We start from the raw sequence: 24,075 nt of genomic DNA, 5'->3' as shown, positions 1-24,075 counted from the left end.
AGTAGCAGTACAGCATCTCAGCTTTTGACTCCAGTGGCGTTCAAAGTTTGAAATGGTCGAGGTATTTTTTAAAATCCCTTATCTAAATGTCAGTGTAAGTGAAAAATAATCAATTATAATTATTCCAAGATAGTTATAAAATAATGGTGGAGGGATGTTTTTGTTGATAGGTGTTTTCCATCACATTCTTCACAACCATCTGTTAGTTTGCAAAGTCTGGCTGAAAAAAAATGTAATATCTTTTTCCAACTGCAGCTTCAGTCAAATGTTTGTAATGAACATTTTGATTCACTTCGTGTTATATAGTGTTTGCAGAGCTGATTTGCACTTCTTCTCTTTACTACTTAACAGAAAGCATGTGTTACTGTCAGCTGATAAGATCTAGCTGTATTTATAGCACTAGTGTGTATTTTCCAAAGAGTAATTTCCATTTACTGCAAGAGTGGCTTTGTGCATGGCTCACTCTGTATTTGTTTCGTAGACTACACAGTCTGCTCAGACATTTCATTTTCTAGAAGAATCAACTACTTCAAGCAAAACAAGATATTATTTCTTTGTGATTGAATAAGCAACTAATTAATCTTGTCTGTTGCCTAAAGATGGAGACAGAAATGTCATAGACAGACATCTAAAAGGTAAAATTAGATCTATCCGGGTGGCAAATGAGAACATGATTTTTTTTTTTGTCATTTCAGGGGAACTGACCCTTTAAAGGGATAGTTCAGGTTATTTGACATTGGGTTGTGTGAGGTAGGCCTTGTCATGCATCGTCCTGTATTGTATTGCCTGCAGTAGATTCTGATCAGCATGCTCCCAGTTAGGAAACGTAGAATATTTTCAGCAGTTTCATCTTCCTGTGAAAATGGCACTTTCCTTCGACACTATATTTTTTCAACACCAACTTTGAGCGCGCTGATCTGAACCCAGTGCAGGTAATACACCGACTATACATGACTACCTCATACACCCCAACGCCAAATACGCCCTCTTTAATGGATGAATATATCCAGCTTTGTCCGCAAGAGGGCAGCACAGTGCTTTGGTCGCGTCTGTTCAGACTCAAAATAAGTGAAGAAGTACATGGCGGAAGTGGACGACAGTCACCCTGCAGCTGAGAGAATGAATAAACGACGTTGACCTACAGTGAGTAAAAAAGAAAACACAACTATTGAAGACTAAGCTGAGGGATTTACTTGCTGGCGTGATTAGCGTTTACCTGTAACTTGAAAGTCTGTGTCTGCACCGATGTTTGTATCGCGAGATCTCAGTTTGTGTGTAAATGGAGAGCGTCTAGGACTGGTCTAGATCATCTGGAGCAAAGTGACAGTCACACCGAGGGTCAATTAATTCAACCGATTTCTTATCAGTTCGGCATTAAGGTTACTGTTGAACCTTAACTTAAAGGTACTCATTTACACTCAACATGCAGTGGTTACTGTCGCCTGAACACCGTGTGTCTCAACCCTCTGTTGAAATCCAAATCAGTGTAAAACTTCCTAGAGTAAGTAATGAAGTAAATGTGATGCATCCCGGATTAAAGAGTTGACCCTGACCATTTGAGAAATGTCTTTAAAAGTGGCATTGACAGGTTATTTTATCTTTAATTGACCAGTTTTTTAATTGAGGCCGGTGAGGCCGCGTTTCTAAGGAAAGCCAAAACTAAAACTGTCTGTTGATTTATTGTGGTTATGTTTTTTTTAGTTTACTAATGACGTATAGATTGAGTTTACATCCATTTTTTTTTGTAATATCCGGTTTAACTAACCTACAGCTAAAGTCACATAGGAACTAAATGTTAAATCTTGGCCTTCCCTTTAAGTGTTCTGCTTCATATAATCCCATCTGGCACCTCAACTGTTCCCACTCTTTTTATTTAAGATATGTCTGCAGGTTGTATGAGGTGGGTGCTAAACCATGCGGTGAGAGCTGTGTGTGGAGTCAGTCTGGGCTACAGGATCCCAGCATCAAGGTTTCTCAACTGCAGTGAAAGATCAAGTATCATTGCTGCCTCCTGGAGCCGGTCTCCATTCTCCACAGCAGAAGAGGACACAGAGCGGACGCCTGCACCAAAGAAAAGAAAGCAGGACTCCAGAGCTGATGCCACAATCAGCAACGTGGGCCACTCGATCCCGCACCAACACATACAGTTGATAAGTGAGACGGGCGAGGAGCTAGGTACCATCCACCGAGTACGTGTGATCAGAATGATGGATGAGCAGGGTCTGAAACTGGTGCTGCTGAACGCACACAAAGACCCTCCTGTCTACCAGCTGATGACTGGCAAACAGATCTACCAAGAGCAACTGAAACTGCGGGAGAAACAGAAGGCAAAACCAGGTACGCGGTGTCGTGGCAAGGACCCGGATTAAATGTCAGTTTAATACATGTACAACACAACCTAATACTACTCCGTGGTTGAAGACGGTTGTATGATGCAGCTTTGTGAAGTCTGAAAAATAACCTGTCACCTGTCATCAAATTTAAGACGCTAGATTTATTTACTTACTTATTTATTTACAGAAATTGTGGGTGTGGAGTTCAAAAGATGCAGGCATCTAATGAAAGACACTATAGAATAGTTTATTTATATAGAACCTTACAAGGTGTGAGTAGTAAAGCAAAAAGATGTAAAAACAGATATTTAATGTTCGTTTTTTTTTTTTTTCAACCAAATTGTTTTCAGTAAAAATGAATCTGCTGATTATTTTATCGAACTATTTGATTCTATCAGTTTGGAAAATTTTCTCCCAACAGCCCAAGTTCACATCTTCAAATGATTGTGTGTTTTTTTTCTTGTTTGTAACAGAGAAAGCCCAAAGAAGTAATATAAGGCAAAACCTCACATCAGTTGCTGCAAACAGAAAGTATTTTCAATTTTTGCTTTTCAAATGTCTGAAATAGTTGCAGAAAAGTTGCAGATTCATTTTGATTGGACTAATTCTGTCAGCTCTACTCACAAGTCCCACAACTTTAAGAAAGTGCAATAGTAAATTGCTGGACTGGCCCTTTAATCTTTCCAGCTGTAAATAAACAGCTTGGGAGCTGCTTGAACCAAAGTTAGTTCCAGGGAATATCCATTGATTATTGACAAGCGATTTCCTGCCTCAAAGCTGTTAGAGCTATTAACTAATGTATCCTTGAGTCGAATCTGGTCTAGTGAAGAGGTTTCTTAAACGTTGTACACATAGTCTGTGAAACACAGTTTAACCAGTCCTGTATTTTCTCCACAGCTACTGTGCAGGTGAAAGAACTCACCTTTTCACCTGGCATCTCACCACATGACCTCACCACCAAGCTGAAACAAGTGGAGAGCTGGCTGGAGAAGAAGCACCATGTCAGGATTACTCTGCGATCGGGACGCAACGACCCCGCAGTCAACCTGGTGAGGAAGAACACACTGTTTTTGTTTTTTATGATTTATGGGAGACAAGGAATGTAACAGGAAATAAGGGGAGAGAAAGATGGGAATGACATGTAGCTAAAAGTTCCCAACCCGACACAAACCAGGACGTTGCTGTTCATAGTCGGCGCTCTTACCTCAAGGCCAACAAGTCGTCCCAACACTCACAAAAAAGATTTAAAGGATCATTATCAAAAAATACTTTCAAAGCAAATAACAGCAGATATGTCATTGACTTTTTTGAGTGTGTTACTTTCACCTATCAATATCTCACATGGAAAGTCTTCCTTCTGCAGGACACAACTTTGGAGCAGATGGTGCAACAAATGGAGGTAATGGTGGGATTTGTTTCCCCGCCAAAAGTCATACGCGACGGTCGATCAGCCATGTGCATCGTCCGTCAGCCTTCAGCAAAGGAAATCTCACAAAAAGGAAAGAAAAACACAGCGGCCACGCGGCCCGCCGCTTCCCGTTCGAAGAGCACTGGGAGCAGCACGCCGCCTGTTGGCACCACGGACACGGCAGAAGGGTCTAAACAGCAGCGATCTGATGGAAATTAAAAAGATTAAAAACTGTTCTTCACTGTCAAAGTTTGGTGTAAATCCCTTGATCAGATTCTACCCCTGGTGTGTTGTGAAGGTATTTAACAAAGCTCATTGAGTAATAATGATGCATCCAGCTAATCATGGCATATATACCGAATGATGACCTTTGTTTGTTTGTTTGTTTTGTTTTTTCTTTAAGGAATGAATGAATGAATGGGGCCTGATGTTTGAACGCTGCATTCAGTTCTAATACATCCATTACAGCCAATCATCACCTAAATAACTAGTGAGCTGGTTACCATAGACTTTGAATCACAAGTTTCATTAACTTAATTAAATAAAAACTGGGGGGGGGGGGGGGGGGGTCGAGACACCTGTCATCTCTCCACTGTTTGTGATAAAGACACAAGAGGCGCTGGGCCATCACCAACCTCCAGAACAGCTTCAGCGCTCAGTGTCGTCTCCTAGTCTCTTCCAGAAGATATTCCCTCGTTTGGTGTTTTGATGGTGGCGCTGGAGAGCTCTGGCCGTAACATCCCGTATGCTTCGCATCATTTACATACTTAGTAAGCCATGAACTCACCCAGAGACATCTTCATCCAGGAAGAGACTTCTCCCACCAGGATATAAATGTCATATCACACTCACAGATCATCTGTGTCTTATCAGCATTTTTTTACATGTCACACAGTACAATCAGATGTTAACTGCTTATATATAGTTTGTCGCCCGTCTCTAAATGTAACCAGATGTTTGTGGCTCAATCCGCACATGTAAACAGCCATTTTGTACCTGATGACTACACGGCTGAGACTCACACATACACTGATGAGCAGGTTGACTGCGTGTGGATTTGGTTGCCGCTCTGTGTGAAGCAAGTGAAGAGACTAAATAGTTTGATGATGCGTTTCATAATTATAATAATGTCAAACACTGTGAAAGAAGCAGTGATTCTTGTCAACAGTGCCCCGTTTCGTTGTGTTCACAGTGTTGCAGGTGTGAGGAACACACAGTGCGCACCATTCTCTGCTTTATTCAAGATTCGTATTTATGTTTTTGGTAAAAAATAAAAAATAAAAGCAAATTTGGCGTACAGATACATTCACTTGTCACAGATAGATCGACTCAAGTGTCAGCTCCACACTTTGTCAACACCTTTTCTCTCTAACAGCAGAGATACTGTCTGGAAACTTTTTATTCATTTATTCTTTAAAACTAGAATCATACTTTTCCTATACATAAAAAAGAAATCAAGGAAAAGAGAGAACTTAAAAACATAAAACCACCTTAAGGCCCAAAAAAATAAAATCTCTCCTAGATTGTGTTAGAAAAAAACAATGACAACAGAAGCAGCTTCACTAGCATGCATGAACAACATTTGTCAATAAGCCTCGAGTACTTTGTAGGAAGAGAAGGGTTTAACAAAGTGATAGTCCAGGTTGCCGCAGTGAGGGCACTGCTGGACGTTGCTGTACTCGGAGAAATACTGCATCCCGACTCGGACGTCCACCACCGGCTTCCCGCAGTGCTTACAGTTGAGACGAGCCTGGGGGGGGGACACAGGTCGGTTAACAGGATGTTGACTTGAATGTGAGCGTGGAAGTTCATTCCTGACCTTGGGAAGTTACACACAACAACCGACAGTGACCCTGGACAAGGGACTGAATGCACATCAGCTGTTTGCAGAGGTAGAAAGTATCTAAGCATATCTGTGCTTCAGTATAATCTTGAGGTACTTGTACTTTCTGCTCCTTTATACGTCTACTCCATCACAATTCAAAGGCAAATATACGTTTTATTCCACTACATTTAGCTGATAACTTTAGTTTGACGTCACTTTGCAGATTCAGATTACTGTTATTACAGGTTAAGATATGAATAATATAAGAATGTAGTATAAAAATAACCCCCGCCTTCACCAGCTGCAACATTTAAGTGACACATGAATGCATCAATTGATCTAGTCCTATAATATAACATACATTACACATATTATATATTTTGCATGAGAACTTTTGATGCTAAAACTTTATAAACTTGTAAAATTTGGAATGCATGTCTTTCTGTTGAAACTGTTTCTTCATTGTAGTGTTGGTTCTTTTACTCAAGTAGAAGATCAGGGGCTGGTTGCACAAAACACTTGATTTTCTACTTAAGCACTTAAGATTTAATTTCTCCTTAGCTGAGGGAGTAACTTAAGGGTGTTGCACAGAATCTCTTAAAAGGTTTCCTTAGTGTAGGAAAAAAGTTAAAAGAGATTTAAGGGTGTGGAACACTCTTCATTTTCTTCATTCATCCCCATAAAGTCGGCCATGATGCAGTTAAGATGTCAGACGTACCTTTAGCTTCTGAACTTACTTCGGTCACTAAGATCTTTTGTGCAGCCCTTTAACTGACTTTAAGTGATTCCTTAAGTAACAGACAAAGATGAAGAGAAAACCTTAAACACTTAAAGTGAACATTTTAAGGAAAACTTGAGGATGTAATGTGCAACTGTTTTTATCGTAAGGATCTACTGTTTTTGTTGTCATTTACCAAATATCTTTGGGTTCTGAACTGAGGATCAGATGAAACAAGCTATTTGGAAACATCACCTCTGGATCTAGGAAATCAAAACGAGCAGTCTTTTGTTTTAGCAGCAAGTTTTTTCTGCATTTTCTCACAGTTGGTCTCTTGCGTCACTCTTTTGTGAAAAGTTAAGTTGGCATCTGCTGCAGCAGACGGTAAAATCTGAGCACCCTAACAACTCATTTAACCTTCAAGAACAACAGTGCTGGCAGCTACTGGCTTATTGTCAAAGCTGTGTGGGACCTGAAGCTCTCCTCTTGCTTTAGAGCTGTCTGAGTCTGGCAGCGGAACAACACTGATGTGCCATCACCTTATAAAGCTGATATTGTGATCGTGTTAACTAACAGTTGCATATTCACACATTCTGCAGAGCACACAGAGCAACTTTCACTGACCTCTGACAGCTTTACTGCTCTCCTGTGTGACACAAAATAAATATCATCTTCTGATCAGTGTTTCTACCTGGCAACACGGTGAAGCAGCCAGTATGTCGTAGGTGTACATGGTGCCCAGTTGATGCCAGCTCCCGTCCCAGCGTGACTTGCACTTGATGCAGACGATCTTGTGGACGCCTTCTAGACAGTCCACACAGATGGCGTACAGGTGCATTAACCTGCCTGTGAGAAATGAACAAACGAAATCAGTCATTACATTTACTAAATAACAACTCACGAGTCAGAACAGTCTGTTTATCAGCCAGGAAAATAAATAAAAATCACATTACATTATCAAAATAAAACAAGTTTCTAAAGGAAACTAAACTGCAACTGCTGATGTGATTTCAGTTCCTAAATATCAGTCTAGAAAACAGCAAAATGAAACTTTCTCAGCTCTGTACAACTTCTGTGAATGACTCTCAGCGTGACAAAAAATGCCACATATGTAAAACGGTTGCAAGTCATTTTATATTTCTATACCGCCCAGCTGTAAACTTGAATGCTTCCAAATAAAACTGGTCCTAACAGAGTCATGATTATTGTGTTCTGATGTGTTTTCAATTCCCTGAAAACTTACTAAATAAAACTGCAAATGCATTTCCATTTTCATTTTGTTTCAGCTGCAACATCAAGCCTCACTTTTTAACTCTATGGCACAATTCAACCACTTTTCTTTGGCCAACATTTATATTCGGTCTGACTCAAAAGCGTGAAAAACTAAATAAATCAACCTTTCACACTGGTGCATATCGAGGCGCGTACATATCAAAGCTCGTGGGCCAGCACATCAAAGAAGCCTCATGAAAGTGAATATTTGACTGAGCAAAGATAGTATGCTAATGGTTTATCTGTTTTCTCCCAATGAACTGCTGGTGTGCTGGACATGGGCAGCTTGACAACAGTATTTGCTTCATGGTGTTTTTGTTGGTCCGTGCAGCGGATTGTCCTACGATCTGCAACTTTGCAGTGCAAAACACACGTCTAAGACGAAACAAAAGCAAATGTAGAAAACGTTTTCACCTATTTGACAGCACAGGTGCGGCATTTAGAGAAAGAAAAAAAAAGCTGCAAAGTGAGAAAACACAACCACCGCACACAGAGATGCTGCCAGGCGACTTCAGCTGCTTCAGTGCAATGAGTTGCTGCAAGTTGATGTTTCTGCATACGTCTCAGGGCCACTCTATAACCCCTTTATTAATGTTGTTTTTATTGTTTCATCTTATATTATTGTTGGATATTTTATTCCATTGGAATTTTATATTATTTTTAATTGAATGATTTTTGATTTTATCCACCTCAATGCCATTTTAAATGTTTTAACCCTGGTTCAGCTACGTGACGCAGGGTGCTTTGTTTTGAAAAGTGATATATAAATGCAGTTTATTATTATCATTAAAATCATTATTATGATTGCGATTATGATTATTAGACTGCATCATAGTGCATTAGTTCCCAATCTGTGGGCCAGAGCCAGTTCAAAAAAGAAAAAGTGTAATATGTGCAATATAAGTATTTGAATGTGAATGTATTTATTGGTTCTTTGTATGCATGTTTTGAATTGTATAATAAAATAGTTTCAATTATATGTGACTTAAATATTGAATTTGGCTTTTTTTCTTCATATTTTGTGTAACATAATCTCAGGTCCTCATGCCATGATCTTGAAAGCAGGTCTGACCTTGAAGGTGACAGGGGACGTCGTACTCAATCTCGTCGTGGCGCGAGGGGCTGAGAAACAGAGTCCCGTCCACCAAAGGAAACTGTTCAAACACAGGCAGCGCCCGGTGGCACAGCGCGCAGTTGACCACGTTTCTCTGGCTCGCACTGAGGGCTGACAGGATAAACCTGCAGGACAACATGAACAGACGAAATCATGATAACACCATCGTTAAGTCTCCTTGTTTTCCATGTAGATTTACAGCCGACATGTTATGTGAATATTATTATTATTTTATGTAAAGTGGCACTGAATTATTTCGGCATGAAGGATTTTGTGGTTTTAATGCTGATTTATTGGCTTTTATAGCTGTAATAATGTGGTGAAGTGGGGTGTAAACAATGGCTTCTTTACACATCCAGCAGTTAAGGAGCAAAATTAGCATTTAGTATTCAGTGCAAAGTCTAATATTCACTCTCTTTTAGCTTAGTTTTTGGTCTCTATCTATCCTGAGGGAAATATCTGGCTTTTTAGCTGCTAAATGCTCCACTATGTTCACCGGCTATTCGTTAACTTTCTCTGTGTGCCCTTTGTCACTGAGCAGGTAGTGTAAAGTGTGTTTTTAGATCCTATGAGAACAGTGAGAGTGAACCAAAACCAACAACAAGCCAGAAAGCTGAGTTAATAAACACTAAAAAGCCCTTTTATATACAAACAGTCATGTCAAAATCATTGAGTACAGCTGCTTTAAAAGTTATTCATTACTGAGTATTCAGGTTTATTATAATACGTGTTGATTTGATTGATAATCTTCACAGCTATATTTCTTGTGTTTTACGTTGTTTATACAGAACCATCAACAGAAAGGAAAATTACTGTCATGCATAAACAGTTCATGTGACTGATACACTGACTGGCAACATCAAAACCACCATGAGCTTTCACTATGTTTTGGTTGCTAGTACTGATGATGAGTATCTAGCAAATAAAATGAAAAACAGCCCAAATAACTGCGCCATCTTTTGGCAACTATTCTAAAAAAAAAAAAATGCAGGAGAAGTTTGTTGTGAAATCCTGAAAGTTTTCATTTCGATCTGGTTCCTCAAATTGGGAGAAAAACAGCTCAAAATGAGCAATTCACCACCAGGAATATGCTCAACATTAATGTCAGAGCTCTGCCAAGCAGAGTGCTAAATAAAGCAAAGTTTTTCTTTGATAATTCCTTCTGGTCAGTGTCAATGAATAGATTTTAAAATGCTGCTGTTGTTTTTTTTAAGTGCTGAGTGGTTTAGGGAGAAAATACATTTCTGATCTGCTGCTCTGCTATGAACTATCCACACCTCTCACATCATCTGGGACAGATACAGTTACTGTCCCCGGAGACCCCAGATACAGTTTTTATGCACCACATATCTGGAATGAACTCCCAGGAAATTTCAGATCTGCTCCAGCTGTCGAGGCTTAAAACCTTTCTGTGCACCACTGCTTTATATTTGATTAAATTTGCACTGCACTGTAACTGTTTTAACTGTGTATTTTATATTTACTTGCTTAAAAAAACTTCATCTATATGTGTCTTTTTTTTTTTTGTTGCATGTTTATGTCTTATGTAAAATGTATAAACTCTAGCTGTAACTGTAGCTTCTTCTCGTGGTTTCTTTCCAATAATCGGAATCTGTCAATATATCAAATATAATAATATTCAAGTTCAAGTTGGTCAGAGGAATGTTTCTATCAGATATTTGATTAATGAGACAGGGCTGACAAGCAGACAAATCTGCTTTTATAATAATTTGAACTATGAGATACATGAAAACTATTCTGTTAACCCAGCATCTACCTGCGTAGCTCCTCCCCCTGGCCTGCCTGGGCATCATCCTCCATACGGACGTGGTAGGTGTTGAGTTTATGTCGAGGGATGTGGGTGAGGAGCTCCGAGAGGTCCAGCCTCCTCAGGAACTGCACCGGGTGAGGGTGGGTGCCGTCACCCACACTGCCGGAAGTGAGGCGGTGGTGGAGCGGAAGGGCGAGGGACAGAGGCAGGGGGATAACAGACCCGGGGTCGAGGTGAGGACCGCCGGCTCCGCCGCCGGAGGCTCCCAACGAGCAGCCCCCGCCCCTGCTGAGGGCTCCCCCGACCAGAAGGTGTTTCCTCTGCGGGTCCATGTGGACGGCTGATTTGAGGAACTCTCCCAGCTGACGGGAACCCCGCAGACCTGCTCCTCCGCCTCCTGATCCGAGAGCAGCAGTGGGGGAGAAGGAGAAGCCGGTTGGAGGAGATTGTCCTGGGGAGTCGCAGGGAGATTTCAGAGGAGGCCCCAGAGGAAAGGGTCCTCCTGCAGCATGTCCCCCTGCTGCCGCTGCCCCTCTCTCTGTAGAGTTCTGTCGGTCCACTGATTGTCTACGAGGTAACTCCTGACTCGAGGCTCTGTGGGACAGTTTACCTCCTGCTCCTGCTCCTGCTCCTGCTCCTCCTCCTGCTCCTCCTCCTGCTCCTGCAGGCACCTTACTTTTCTTAGGCTCCTCAAAAGGCCCGTCCCCAGACCCTACCGCCCCTCCACTGGCCCCAGTCCTGCCCGCACTCCTCTCCGACGGCTTCTTCTTGCGCTCATCCTGCATGCGTTTCACCTGATACCAGTCGGTGTCTTTCTTCAGGTGACCCTGGCCGCAGCGGCAGGAGCAGAACCTGAAGGCCAGGTCGTAGCCCTTCTTGGTCCACATGTTCTGCCGGCACTGCTTCTCGTTCCAGGACCGCGCACGGCCGATGCAGTTGAACTGGACGAGGATGGAGCTCTCCCACTCGTAGAAACACTGCAGATGCATCCAGTTGCCGTAAGGGCAGAGCTCGTTGTTGCAGAGCACCCGCTGGTAGTCGTCCTTCTCCAGGTCGATGGCCCGGCCGAGGCTGCAGCCGAGAGGGGTTGCGCACTGGACCTCTGATGAATAAAGACAGGAAGGGGGTGGGGATTAATCGATCAATAATCTGTGCTATAATAGGACAGAGAACAGTGAAAAAACCCAAGTGGCACCTTCAGTTTGCTTGTTTTCTCAGAGCAACAGACAACTAATAGCTGCAGCTAATAATTATTTTCATTATTGATTAATCTGCCTATTATTTTCTCATTTAATCAATTAACTGTTTGGTCTAAAACATCAGAAAATTGTTAAAATGTCTCTCATAATTTCGTCGAGTCAAAGATAACTGTTTTCATGTCAAATGTTACAAGGTCAAAGGTGACTGAGCCAATCAGAGAGGATGATTTTCTTCTGTTTATTCCCTTCCCATATATACATTTTAATACTGCAAATGATCAATTAATAAATTGTTTAGACTGATTATTGCTTCAAAATACTTGTTTTGTCTGAGAAACATCCAAAAACCCGAGATAAACAATTTACTCTGCTTTAAAATGGCGAAAAGTTAAATATCCTCATATGTAAGAAGCTGGAACCAGCAAACGTTGATCATTTTTGCCTGATAAGCGACTGTAATTAGACTGATTAATTGAATAATGGATTAATATCTTCAACACAAACAAAGTCACAGACACTTCGTGGAAACAACAGCACTGATTTAAATGGACAACAGCACCATTAAAGCAGTGTGTGTCCATCATAAGTTACATTAGCAAGGTCATCCTCATCACACACCAACAGCACAACACGAGATGCAAATGTTAAAAGACTGATTCCAGTGTTCTTTCTGCCTCATTGGCATCAATTTTATAAAATTCAACTAGGCCATTCAAGCCTGTGAGCAGCTCTATTCAAGCCCTGCCAATTGTCAAGTCTGGATGTGTATCAAGTAAATGTGGGCACACAGTCTACACGAGGAGCAGCTCATGATAATACACTGTGGGCGTGTGTGGGGAGGATAGTTTCCTCCTTCCTTTTCCGGTACACTGTCAATGCTTTTTTTTTTTTTTTTTTTTAAATATCTTTCTAAGTCATCATACAATGGAGAATCACTCCGTGCATCACTTTGCTGGATAAAACTGATAAAGTGCTACACCGGGTTCAGACTTGGCCATGAACAAATCTTTAAATAAATCTTGTTTAGACACAGAAACCCAGGAATAAAATAAAATCACTTCATGCAGATATTTCCTAACAGCTGATTTAACAGTGGACTTGTATCATCGGCTCAGTATTGTCTTGATGAACTGATTCATTGTTGGTCAGTACAACATTAGAAAATTGTGAACAATGCCAATTACAATTTCCCAGAGCCCAAGGAGTCATTATTATATTCACATCACTTGTTTTGTATAAACAACAATAAACAACTTCACTATAATTTCAAGACAAGAAAAGCTGCAACCATCAAGAGTTTGGCATTTTTTACTTGATAAATGACAAACAATTAATCGATTAGTTGCCTATTAGTTTACTCTTAATCATGTAACCAATTAATTAACTTATTTAAGTGGGAAATACCTAACTTACAGTAGCCTCTGTTCATTTTCTGTATTGAATTCAACAGTAAAGTAAGATTAGTGCTTTTTTTTTTAAACCTAGGCCTTGTTATAGCACATTACATTTATAAGTCTTATTACAATGTAATAAATAGACTAAGACTGTAATATAGCACACTACCTAAAGATGGTGATGGTGATGATGATTTTTCAAACTCAAAGTCTGTTTTGAGCCACATTTATCATATTAGTAAGAGGGCAAGAAGGCAAGCAGGGCTGCAACTGTAAGTCTGTGTGGGATGAAGTTGAACTTGAGTGCGCAGACAAGCGGCGAGGTATCAGTATTACCCCTTGAGGAGGAGGAGGAAGGCCACAACCAAAAACTGTGTGGACAAGGTGCGCGTCAGGAAAAGACAGCAGAGGCCTGCACACTACACGTAACAGCCATCGATCATTTAATGAGAAAGAAGTGCTGCATTGAGTCATTCAGACTCCCCGATGCCACATTAGACAACAAGGAATGTTATTATTATTTTTTTTTTTATAGGTGATCATCCTTTTCTTTCCCCAGGAGGAGCTCGACGCGCCAAACTCCATTAATAGATTTTACAATTTTAGGGTTATCTGCTTTCAGGAACTCTTGAAACCTTTAAAAACATGAGTCAAGACGATTTACGAAGCAAACATCAGTTGCTGTACAATTCGGCTCATAGACACGACAAGCAACGCCTGCTTTTATAATATTTAAACTTGTTTGCCTGCTGTTCCCACAATCGTCTTGTACCAAAACAAACCACGGTGCCTGTCTAAAAAATCCGTGTGAAGCAATTACACAAAACGAGATTTCAATGCAGCTGAGATGCACTAGCTAGTTACTGGTTCACAATACACCGAAAACCAAAAACAAAACCTCTCATTCATACAAGGCCGTAAGTCGTGATCGACCAGTGTAGGCTGTATTTGCCGATAATCGAGGAACAATTAAAATGTCAAGGTTTTCGATCGAAGTTTGGTACGCCGTTCTCTCCAGGTGGGAAATAAGTGTAGTGGGAGGTAGAGACATTAGCAACGTCGCAGTGCATGTATGTCACAGTCGCACAGACAAGACAGAGCTTCCCCTGGCAGGAAGGCAGCATCACCAAACTTCACTACATCTTTGTCCGTTTCCTCTCTTACCACTTGAGCGCTCGTTTCTGGGTGCAGCCGCCGCGGCCGCGCCTCCTGTTGCGGCCGCACAGGCTCCATTTTCCTGCTCATCTCCGCTACTGTTAGTGCGTTTGCTTTTCTTTCCCTTGTTGTTCTTCTGGTTGGGCATTTTACAGGATTCGGATGTCAGGGTTATTTTCGACCTCTATCAGCGGCTGCTGTCAACGCTGTCTGACATTTCTGTGGACTCCATTTCTGCAGTGGGCTCTGGTGTTTCTGCAGTGTTTTTCTCTTTGTGTTGTTGTAAGTCTCCTCGTGGACGACCGGGAGGTTTTTGTGCAGCTCTGACAGCAGCAGTTTTAACGAATTAGCTGCTATAACCTTTAAGAGCGAAGGCGTGTCCGTCTCTTGTTTTGATTCCTGCTCTGCTGTTTTCTTCCACCCTCTGACGTCACAGGACCCGCCCCCTGCCATTGGCTGTCAAAGACTTAAGGCTGCGTTTAAGAGCTGTGGGAAAGTCCGGATTTTACAACTTCAAATGCTTTTGTTAGTTGACCGAAAGAAAATTAATAAGTAGCTACTTTGATAATCGATTCATCTATTCCATTTTTTTTTCAAGCTAGGGCTAGATTCTTAAACGTCAGGATTTGTTAATAGAAAAATAATAGTTAAATTAATATGGTTATAAGCTAAATATCGTTTGGTTTTGGGCTGTTGGTGATATATCACCTTGTTCTCTTCAATCAATGAATAAAAAAAAAAAATATAAATAATAACAATAGTTAGTTGAAGCAAGATTTTGTCTGCGTATCACATGATAATGTCCAAATCACCAAAAGGGTTTGCACACCGAAACCAATGAGATATTTCCTCTTATTTAAATGATCAAATATGAGCACAGGAGGAGATGCACAGATATTTCAACTATGCCTCCTTCAGTTTGAAACAATCCTTCATGGTTGGATCCTTTCAACTTTCAACAATGAGTGTCAGACATTGGTAATAAGTTGGCTGACACTCATTGTCTTTGACTGCCATTAATTCCAACTAAATAAAACCTTTTTGTGCTTTTGACTTTAACTCTTGCCATATGCACCTCAAGTGTCTTTTTTTAGCTCAGTGATCTAAGTAACTCTGTGGCAACTGCAGTTGAAAGCTCTGGAAAAAGCTACTTTTTTCTACACAAGAAAAAATGCAAATAAATGTATGTAAAGTTGTGAAAAACAACTTTACTTATTACCAGTTATTCTAGTACTATTATTTTTTACTCCATGAGACTTCTTCATTACTCATCCTCCTATGCTTTATCAAAAAGGTGGTGGTGTCATCAAAAATCAAATAGCAAGTTTGAAAGTCAGAGTAAAAACAACAACATTTGTTGTCCATTAATTAATTATTCTCACCAAAATAAAGAAAAACAAAATAAAATAAAAAAAATCCTCTTTTTCACCACAACTTTTAAACTCTCCTAGGAAGAAACAGCAACTGGCTACACCTGCTAAAAACAGAACAGAAGATAACCATGGTGACACCAAAGTGCAGTCGCAGCATCTGGGCAGTGTTACACAATTTCAGGTTACTGAAATCTGCTGTGTCAGATATTCCCACAGTACCTCAGTGCAGCAGCAGACTCAGCTAAGAGACTGGAGACTATAAAGTTGATGAGAAGAAGTGCTCAGCACCACAGACCTGTGGGGGAGGTATCACTGTCTTATTTAGCTCTATGACAGCAGATATTTTATCAGCCTAGGTGGTGCTATTTCAAGGCTGAATGTCTCATCCTGTCTCCTACATGCAGTAAATTTAACTTGATAGATTTCACTTAGGGATTGTTTGTAGCTTACACATGCAATTTAGTGAAATAGAATATTTTAAATCAGTTCAAATCTCTGTGCATTACCTGGAGCAAGTGATAAATGCATCAGAAAATACCTATACCATCAATGGTATTAAAATTTAACTAAATATTTTACACACAAAAGTTTGACAAGACAAAAATAACAACTTTTTTTGGGAGAGATGGACACAGCAAACTCCATTTATAAATCTGACAATTTAAGACTTACTGTTGAAACCCGTTAAAACATGATGAAGCATGAAACGATTTATGGATCAATAGCTGCTCCTCTCCAATTCCGCTTGCACCCAACACACCAAGAAACACCTGTATTCATACGTCAGTTTGTTCGCCTTTAACCACAAACTTCTTGCAACAAAACACACCATAGTGGTGCCTAAAAATCAGTGTAAACCAATTACACAAACTTCGATTCCAGTGCTGTTCAGTACTAGTTATTTTGATAAAATTAGGGTAATATAAGCTTCTTGCATTTCCCAAGATTGTCACTTTTCGATGTCCACTACAAATCAAAACAACCCAGTCAAGCAATAATTTTGCATGTCTCGTCTCAGTATCACCCATTTGGTTTTATGAGTACAGTAAGCCTGATAATAATGTGAGTAAATGTGTAAATGTGAGTCCAAGCCTGTTTTGAGATCAGGTTATATTTGAAAAATCACACATCAGAGCCAAACGCTTGAAGTGTAAAGATTTTATTCTTCCAAGTGTATTCCACAGTAACAGACACCTCCGTTCTTTCAGGAATGTGTTATTGCCACTACAAAGACAGTGATGACGCACTCGAACACGTCATGCAGGCATCCCGTTAGTTCACAGAAATGGCTCGAGGTATTGGCACTGATCTGATCATAACTTTCTCCTCTTGCTAAATGCTGATTTGTGATTGGCACTTTTTCAAAAGCCATCTGAAATTCACACCAGGGAGACACAGTGAGCGCAACAAAAGCAGGATGACCTTAAAATCCACAATGATCGTGATGCAAGCAGCATGTTTCTTCCTCTCTCTTACTTTTCTCCATTATTTCTACAACTTTTACTGACTTCTACTTAGCCCATTAGTTTACTCATGATGATTATATTTCACGTGATTGATCTTTTCTTTTCCAGGCTACATTTCAGTTTCGTTCATAATTAGAATATGATGAAGCTCATCCTCTTGATTTTTGGTCCTTCTATGCAACAAACACTATCAAAAGAACAATCGAGTGAATGGTCTCTTATACTGTTTAGACAAAAAATATCAAGTCAAACTTCATCAAACAACCAACACCTGAACCTAAAAAATTTAGCTATAGGTTGACACAACAGCAGTGAATGTGACATGGGCCATATAAGACTTGCAGACCAGGTGTCGCTTCACAAGGTTGATATTATATATTTTGTCACTGTGAGAAGCAAATAACTGTCTGGTGTACGGGTGGGAACAAGAACAAGACCCAATATGTAATGAGGAACAGAACTAAAAGTTTGATATTATGCAGCTGAGAACAACAGCTGCAGAGTACATGTTGTGTTCGAGCCCATTTGATTGTTGCTCCTTCCTGTGTATGTTACAGTTACCAAAGTTATGGAAACTCAAATGGTCATAATTAAATAAATGCATATGATATTGCTAAATAAATTGCAGGAGTAAACAGATAAAATATGAAATATAACCATTGTGAAAGAATCCAAAACATTTTTACAACTATGAAGGCAATTTTTTTTTTGTCCATTTTGTCATGAGTGCCAGGCAAATACTGTACTAAATGAAAAGTGGCATTATGAAATTAATGAAATTAAATGGTCACTCAGAAAAATGGTTTGAAATAAAAATGGACTTTACAAAAAGCTACTTTTTGAAATAAAAACTGCTGGAATGAAATAAAAATGACATGAAATGTTATTGTGAAAAGAAGCAGGATAAATAACATTTCATATTTCTGATACGAGTTTATTTTTAATTAGATTATTTCACAATTATTTCACATTCCTTGTTTTATTACATGTATTGTCTGTATTAATTCATATGATTATTTCATAATGTCTTATTTAGTTATTCAATTTTGACCACTTTGAGCCTCCATAGCCAGCGACGGTAATTGGTTTTCTGATATTTTTGCTTATAACTTTGCAAGTGGTGAGTTTTTGAGATGGTGGGAAACAGAGAAAAGTGGTCACACCTGTTATGCAAGTTTCATTGGACCTACAGTACAAAATAAAAAATGCTAAAATTAAAAAAAAAAAAAAAAAACTAATAAAACTATAAATCCACATCTTGTGTCACAAGTACGACACCTAATTTAAGCCATAGGACAGTTATTTAACATATTTTGGTCGTGTTTGGTCCTGAGAATCATTACAAATTCATCTTTTGCATTTGGCACCAATCACCCTGTAATGATACATCAATAAAAATTGCACGAGAAATACATTCGCCATTTGCTAATCAACTATTTCTTATGAAAGGCAAGTTCTGGAGTTTGTTTAACAGAGAAAAATTCATTATTGACCACATATAAAAAGATGGAATAAAAACTACTCTTGGACATTGCAATGAGTACAAAAAGGTGCAAATGTCTTACTTAAAACGCACTTGCACTTGTCTCTGTAGTTTCTATGAAGGAATTGTTGTTATATTTCCAAAAGCACTGGTCTAATAACGTCTTTTTAAAAAGTCCACAAGAGGTAGTAGAAATGGCTCATGTAAACAATAAATGGAACAGCCATTTGGCGACACTGTTGGTGGATACGCACTATACACTGTTTTAAAGTTGCACTAGATCAATATGTGAAAAGAACACTCATTACAATACATGATTTTTGGGCAATGAGGTCTGACTGTAACTCCCGCTGCCACTTGAGGCTGATAAAGGGAGAATTTGCTAGTGCAGCTTTAAGTATCTCTTACAAACCGTTTGTAAAGATCAGAGTGCACCAATTAGACCTTTAAAGAAGAAGTCTGTTAAAGTTGCTAAATCTAACCAGTATCTTGTCCTGTGTGTCCATTGTTATGACACTGATATCATCGAGAGGCATTTATTTGTAATAATTACCTTATACTGTACTTTTCCCATAATTAACAAAAAATATCCAAATGAACGTGTTGAAGAAACTATTACATTCCTGATTTGTGTGATTATAGTCTTGAGAGTGTATCAACGTGGCATTTCAGACCTGCGGTTGATAAAAGGGCAGCGCCTGAGAAAGAGAGAAACACCACTTTTCCTTGTCATCTGAAACTATCGATGGGGCTGTTGGTAAACCTATGAAAACCCTAAAATATTCTCAAATTTGGCACACTGAAATCAAAACAAATCGTACGCAGACATGCCAGCTGGGTACGTTAATATACTGTTAGGTCTAATCTGTTTGGCCATTGAGTTTGAGCTCAAATACTGAGCCTTTAAACATGGAGGAAGATGACTGAAAACAGAAGCTCAGTGACAAGCCGGTACACTACAGAAACTCAGTATTTGGAAGGATTCAGTGGGACCCACAGTTGCTAGTGGGCCGACCCGTCCAAATATCGCTCTCATTCTTGGAGCAGGACGATATCAACGTTGTCATGGACGCCCTGCAGAAGCAACTCGCCCTGGAAGTCGATCACCTTCTTCTTCTTGGCAGCCTTCAGGGTGCCCACCAACGCCTCGAAGATATTGGCACAACGGTCGTCGTTAAACAACACACCAAACTTCACGGTGGTTTTACCGTCAGCATCTGAAATGAGAAGTTAGCAACAACTGTGTAAATTGATTTCCTGACAATTCTACAATATTTAAATAATAATCCTTACCATTATCGTTAAAATGAATGACTTGGGATTGTTCACACTTTACTGCCGTTGTAGTTGTCACACCAAATAACAGCTAAGATTGCTGTGCTTGTGGCACATTATCAGTTTGTTAACAAGAGAAATACAAACAGCAAACAAACACTCCCTTTTAATTGGTTGAGTTTATTATGTCAGTGTCAATATTGGGTTTTACCTAAATGTAACTGCTAGCGATGATAGCTTTAAGGCTGCAACTACCAATTCCTTTCATTATCAGTTAATCTGTTGATTTGATTACAACAAATTGATGAAATTCAGAATCTAGATGCAAAAATGATGCACATGCTCATATTAAATCTTCAGGTTGCTTGTTTTATATGAGCAACTGTCCAAACCCCAAAGATACTGAGTTTACAACGCTATGAAGAAGAGAAATGCAGCAAATTGTCGATTAGTTTACTGTTGATCGATCAATTGACTAATGGTTTCAGCACTAAGTGGCCTTGCAGCAATTGTAGCACTGATTTGTCAGCAGACCGTTCTTCTCACCAAGAAGGAGATAACATGACTATTAGAAATTCCTGATACGACTTAAATGCGGCATTGGCGTCAAACATAGAGGCATGAAAAATAGACTCTACTGGGAAAGTGAAAAAGACACGAGACAAGACAATCATAAGAGTACAAATAAGTACAAGCACAAAGTGTGTAAATGTACATCTGAGGCAATGTGCCGCTGCTACTGTGGTAGGTAAATAAAACTGACATAACTGTTGTACATTGAAACACACACACACACACACACACACACACACACACATATATATATATTAAATAATTGCATTGAGGTGTGTCTGCGTCTGCTGTGAAAACTGGTCCAGTGAAATATTCTCGAGGCAGTGTGACCTGGTATATTCATGTATCCAGCATTAGGAGTGGTGAACTAGAACTACTCATCAACATCACATGACTGCATGTCAATAAAAACTAATGAACAGACTTAAGAACAGTTGAGCTATGGTCAAGTCCTTCAAGAATACAGAGAATGAAACATGTGTCCTATGGAGAGTTTTAGCATGGACTCACTTTTACTGCCGAGTCGCTGAATCTCCTCCACCAGCAGATTTACTTCGTGAGCGACATTCATTGTTGCTACAGGGGGAAAAAATTGATGAACAAGAGAAACATTTTAATCAAAACAGACTTAGCTTGTAATAAGTCCTCTGGCTTCTTTAAAGGTTCAATACAATTCATCAAATGCAATTATCCCTGGTACATAACTCTCATGAGCAGGGAGTGCCCACCAAGCCAAACTATATACAAGATCGTGCCATTAACATGTTGTGTTGCCTCTATGAAACACTGAATGCCTTCTTAAATGTAGCATCTTATTTATCAAGGTCTATCCCTCAAATCGGCAAAAACTTAATCAAGAAAGCAGAATTGGTTTCAATTAAATGTTCAATTTCCAAACTGACATCATGGGCACTTTCAGCAAACCAAGTGTGAAATGATTTTCAGGAGTATTTATTCAAGTCAAATTAAGTGCTGCTTGGTGATCAACTGAATGCCGAATATTGCAAAAGAGGGTAGTAATTCAGACTAAAATTAAATTTTAAAATCTCCCGATGACTGACTCGGATTATCAACAAGGCAATGGCATTTTTGACAGATTAGTAAACGAAGTCTTGGACTGAGATTTTCTCCTTAAAATAAAAAAAAAAAAAAAAAAAAAAAAAGGAATCATGACTAAGAATTACAAACGCGTTTAATTTCCATCCACCAATCAGCACAAACACCACATTTAATATGACAATTGACTGTGCAGCATTCAGTGAAACGTAACAAGCTGCAACATGGATAGGGCGAACTATCAATGCGGAAATAGAGGATTAGCGCTCAGAGCTAGCCATCACAAGGCACGAATGCTTGCTGTAATTCATTATTTTGGGTGAGGGATATTCATTCATATGTGGGAATTCATTCATATGTTCTCAACCCGGTGATGTTTTACATGACTTTAGACACAAAAGAGGATTTTCCACTTAGCAGCGGATATGAGCTCGCCGGTAACGTTAGCTTCTAGCCAAATGATCTGCTGAGGGAGGACCGAGGAGTTGCTGAGATCGCTAAATGTGTAGTGGTTAAAAAAAAAAAAAAAAAAAAAAAATCAATCCATGTCAAAACAAGCTTAAAAAACATGTTTACATGTACATAATTACCTTGGTTCTTCTAATTCGTTTTCCGTGTAATGAGGTGATGGACGACTTTCTGATGAATCGGCACCACCGCCGGATAATGTCGCTAGATTCAGGGACAGCTCGGAAAATTTCCACTATACTGATTTTATAGAAAAAAATGATGAAGTGGCACAGAACTCACTTAAAGCCCTTTCCGTGTATGATTCTTATGCTGCTGTATGTGTCACCTAAACATGAAAAAAAATTCATATACACAAATGAAAGTGTTAAAATACTGAAACATAGAACCAACAAGACACTATGTTGAAGTTGTCTTGAAACTTTCCCATAACACTTGAAGGCACCATAAAAGCGCCTTTGAATTCATGGTGACACATAGCCATATTTTCAAAGGCACTGCCCCATATATGGCAAAGAAGAGGTAGGAGTTGTCTTGTGTTTGTTTTCTGCCTCTGCATAAAGGTTTACCTTTTCTAGTCATCTCAGAGCGGCTGACACAGCTGATTAAACAGGTGTTCAATAAGCAAAAAGGCAAACTCTCACCACAAAATTGAAATAGCTTTTGATATCAGGCCATTATAATAATTTAATGTGCTCAATATCTGCACAACTGTGGGTTCTTAAAGGCACAAAGAACACACACGAACTCTGCAAGTGATTGCATTTTGAGCAGATTAAAATAGTTAATGTTTCTTCACTTCCTTCTTTGTATTTCCACACGCATTTGTTTGGGATGCCTGATTTTACGTAGTTTCTTAGTTATTTCATCACCATCCTGTTCCTTTCTGGTCCCCAGCCTCTGCAGCTCATCAGCATGACACCCTCTTTCTCCCTATTTCCCTCCGTTCCTGGGGTCAGCAGTTCGTTTCAACCATCAACCATCAGATTTACATGTCTGTCTACAGTACATTTGTGCAAAATCAAATAAAATGTTAAATGTAAACAAGAACGAGAAAATCTCATTTGATGTCCGGGGTGGAATTTTTTTTACTGGAGGGCCAGGTTTGGCCCACGGGCCCATGGGCCCACTTCTTCCCATCCCTTTTTATGTGTTTCTCGTTTCCTCTCCCTATGTCTCTTCCTCCTTCACCACGAGTCTGGATTACCAACTGGGAAGGCAGGTAGCTGTCATGGGCCCCCAGAACTCCAGCGGCTCTGACAGCTACTGTATGTCAACTTGTTTGTGCTAGTGAACTGGAAATGTGGTTGTATGCACCACCAAAGTACAGCATCAAGTGGCATGATGAGGAGCTAAGATCTGTCCTGCCATCTTATCTGATCTTAAGGCCCTGTTTGGAGGGATGTTTGTGTTAAAAAGGTTGTCTAATGACCATCATTGTTTCAGTTTTGTGTCTAGTGTTGTATATTCCTAAATATGCATGTTTAATGAAATACCATACACTAATTTGTGGCCAGGTAGTATTCTAACAAAGAAAATATGAGCACATTGCAAATATGGGCCCACAGCTCATTTTTGCCCTGATGCTTCCCAGCAGGTTAATCTAACCATGGTCCTAAACTGACATGACACAATAAAGTTTTATTTATTTATGAATTTGTTATTTTTATTAAATTTTTAAAGCTTTCAATTCATTCGTGGATTTAGCGCAGCTTTTATTTTGAAATCACTCATCCGGGTCCCTGCAGGCCAAGCAAGCTCGCGCTGATTCGGACAGTAGCCCAGTGACGTCGCGAGACATCAAGTTAGCTATAAATCACACGAGATTAGACCGGAAGTTTAAAGAATTCCACTTCAGAATAAAATCTTTATATTTTTCATAGTTTTTATTGAATACATGGCAGAAGATCCTCCAGCTAGAAAAGTGTTCTTTGGTGTATATGTACCATAGGTACAAATAATTAAAGTATTGTTAAAAAATCTTTTTTTGTCATTCATGAAAACTAATTTTCAAGCTTATCATCTGACAGAATTATCACAATATTTTGTTTTTAAAGAGGTTAAATGGATTGTTGTCTTTGTAAATAAATACATAACCTGCCAATGGACTGCAGAGCGGTCTCTGCTTGCCTCTCCATCTCTGTGCAATGTGAGCAGTTTTCCCATGTAGGAAGACTGTTTGGCCAAAGGTT

General features: G+C 39.5%; 3 protein-coding genes across 5 annotated transcripts; 1 reads left to right on the top strand and 2 right to left on the bottom strand.

Moving 5' to 3' along the window:
- The first annotated feature begins 1,034 nt into the window (after positions 1-1,034).
- Positions 1,035-3,990, top strand: mtif3 (mitochondrial translational initiation factor 3). Of its 2 annotated transcripts, none has more exons than XM_056405088.1 (4): positions 1,035-1,143; positions 1,879-2,337; positions 3,231-3,382; positions 3,697-3,990. In XM_056405088.1, the coding sequence occupies exons 2-4, from the start codon at positions 1,881-1,883 to the stop codon at positions 3,958-3,960; spliced, it is 873 nt and encodes a 290-aa protein (XP_056261063.1). In that variant the 5' UTR covers positions 1,035-1,143; positions 1,879-1,880; the 3' UTR covers positions 3,961-3,990. The 2 variants fall into 2 exon arrangements, with proteins under 2 accessions (XP_056261063.1, XP_056261065.1); XM_056405090.1 differs by lacking the exon at positions 1,035-1,143 and adding an exon at positions 1,180-1,404.
- A 972-nt stretch (positions 3,991-4,962) lies between these two features.
- Positions 4,963-15,322, bottom strand: heca (hdc homolog, cell cycle regulator). Of its 2 annotated transcripts, XM_056405086.1 has the most exons (5): positions 14,199-15,305; positions 10,448-11,543; positions 8,629-8,795; positions 6,976-7,130; positions 4,963-5,491 (listed from the first exon to the last, which is right to left on the bottom strand). In XM_056405086.1, the coding sequence occupies exons 1-5, from the start codon at positions 14,335-14,337 to the stop codon at positions 5,327-5,329; spliced, it is 1,722 nt and encodes a 573-aa protein (XP_056261061.1). In that variant the 5' UTR covers positions 14,338-15,305; the 3' UTR covers positions 4,963-5,326. The 2 variants fall into 2 exon arrangements, with proteins under 2 accessions (XP_056261061.1, XP_056261062.1); XM_056405087.1 differs by lacking the exon at positions 8,629-8,795 and having other exon boundaries at positions 5,343-5,491; positions 14,199-15,322.
- A 1,383-nt stretch (positions 15,323-16,705) lies between these two features.
- On the bottom strand, positions 16,706-22,162 carry abracl (ABRA C-terminal like). Its single transcript, XM_056405091.1, has 3 exons — positions 22,006-22,162; positions 20,870-20,935; positions 16,706-19,728 (listed from the first exon to the last, which is right to left on the bottom strand). The coding sequence occupies exons 2-3, from the start codon at positions 20,928-20,930 to the stop codon at positions 19,544-19,546; spliced, it is 246 nt and encodes an 81-aa protein (XP_056261066.1). The 5' UTR covers positions 20,931-20,935; positions 22,006-22,162; the 3' UTR covers positions 16,706-19,543.
- Between the last annotated feature and the right edge of the window lie 1,913 nt (positions 22,163-24,075).

The sequence above is a fragment of the Seriola aureovittata genome, chromosome 19, assembly GCF_021018895.1.
Source record: "Seriola aureovittata isolate HTS-2021-v1 ecotype China chromosome 19, ASM2101889v1, whole genome shotgun sequence".
In the NCBI taxonomy this organism is placed as follows: domain Eukaryota; kingdom Metazoa; phylum Chordata; class Actinopteri; order Carangiformes; family Carangidae; genus Seriola; species Seriola aureovittata.
Note: the sequence above shows the minus strand (reverse complement) of the source record. Positions and strands in the feature narration are given on the sequence as shown.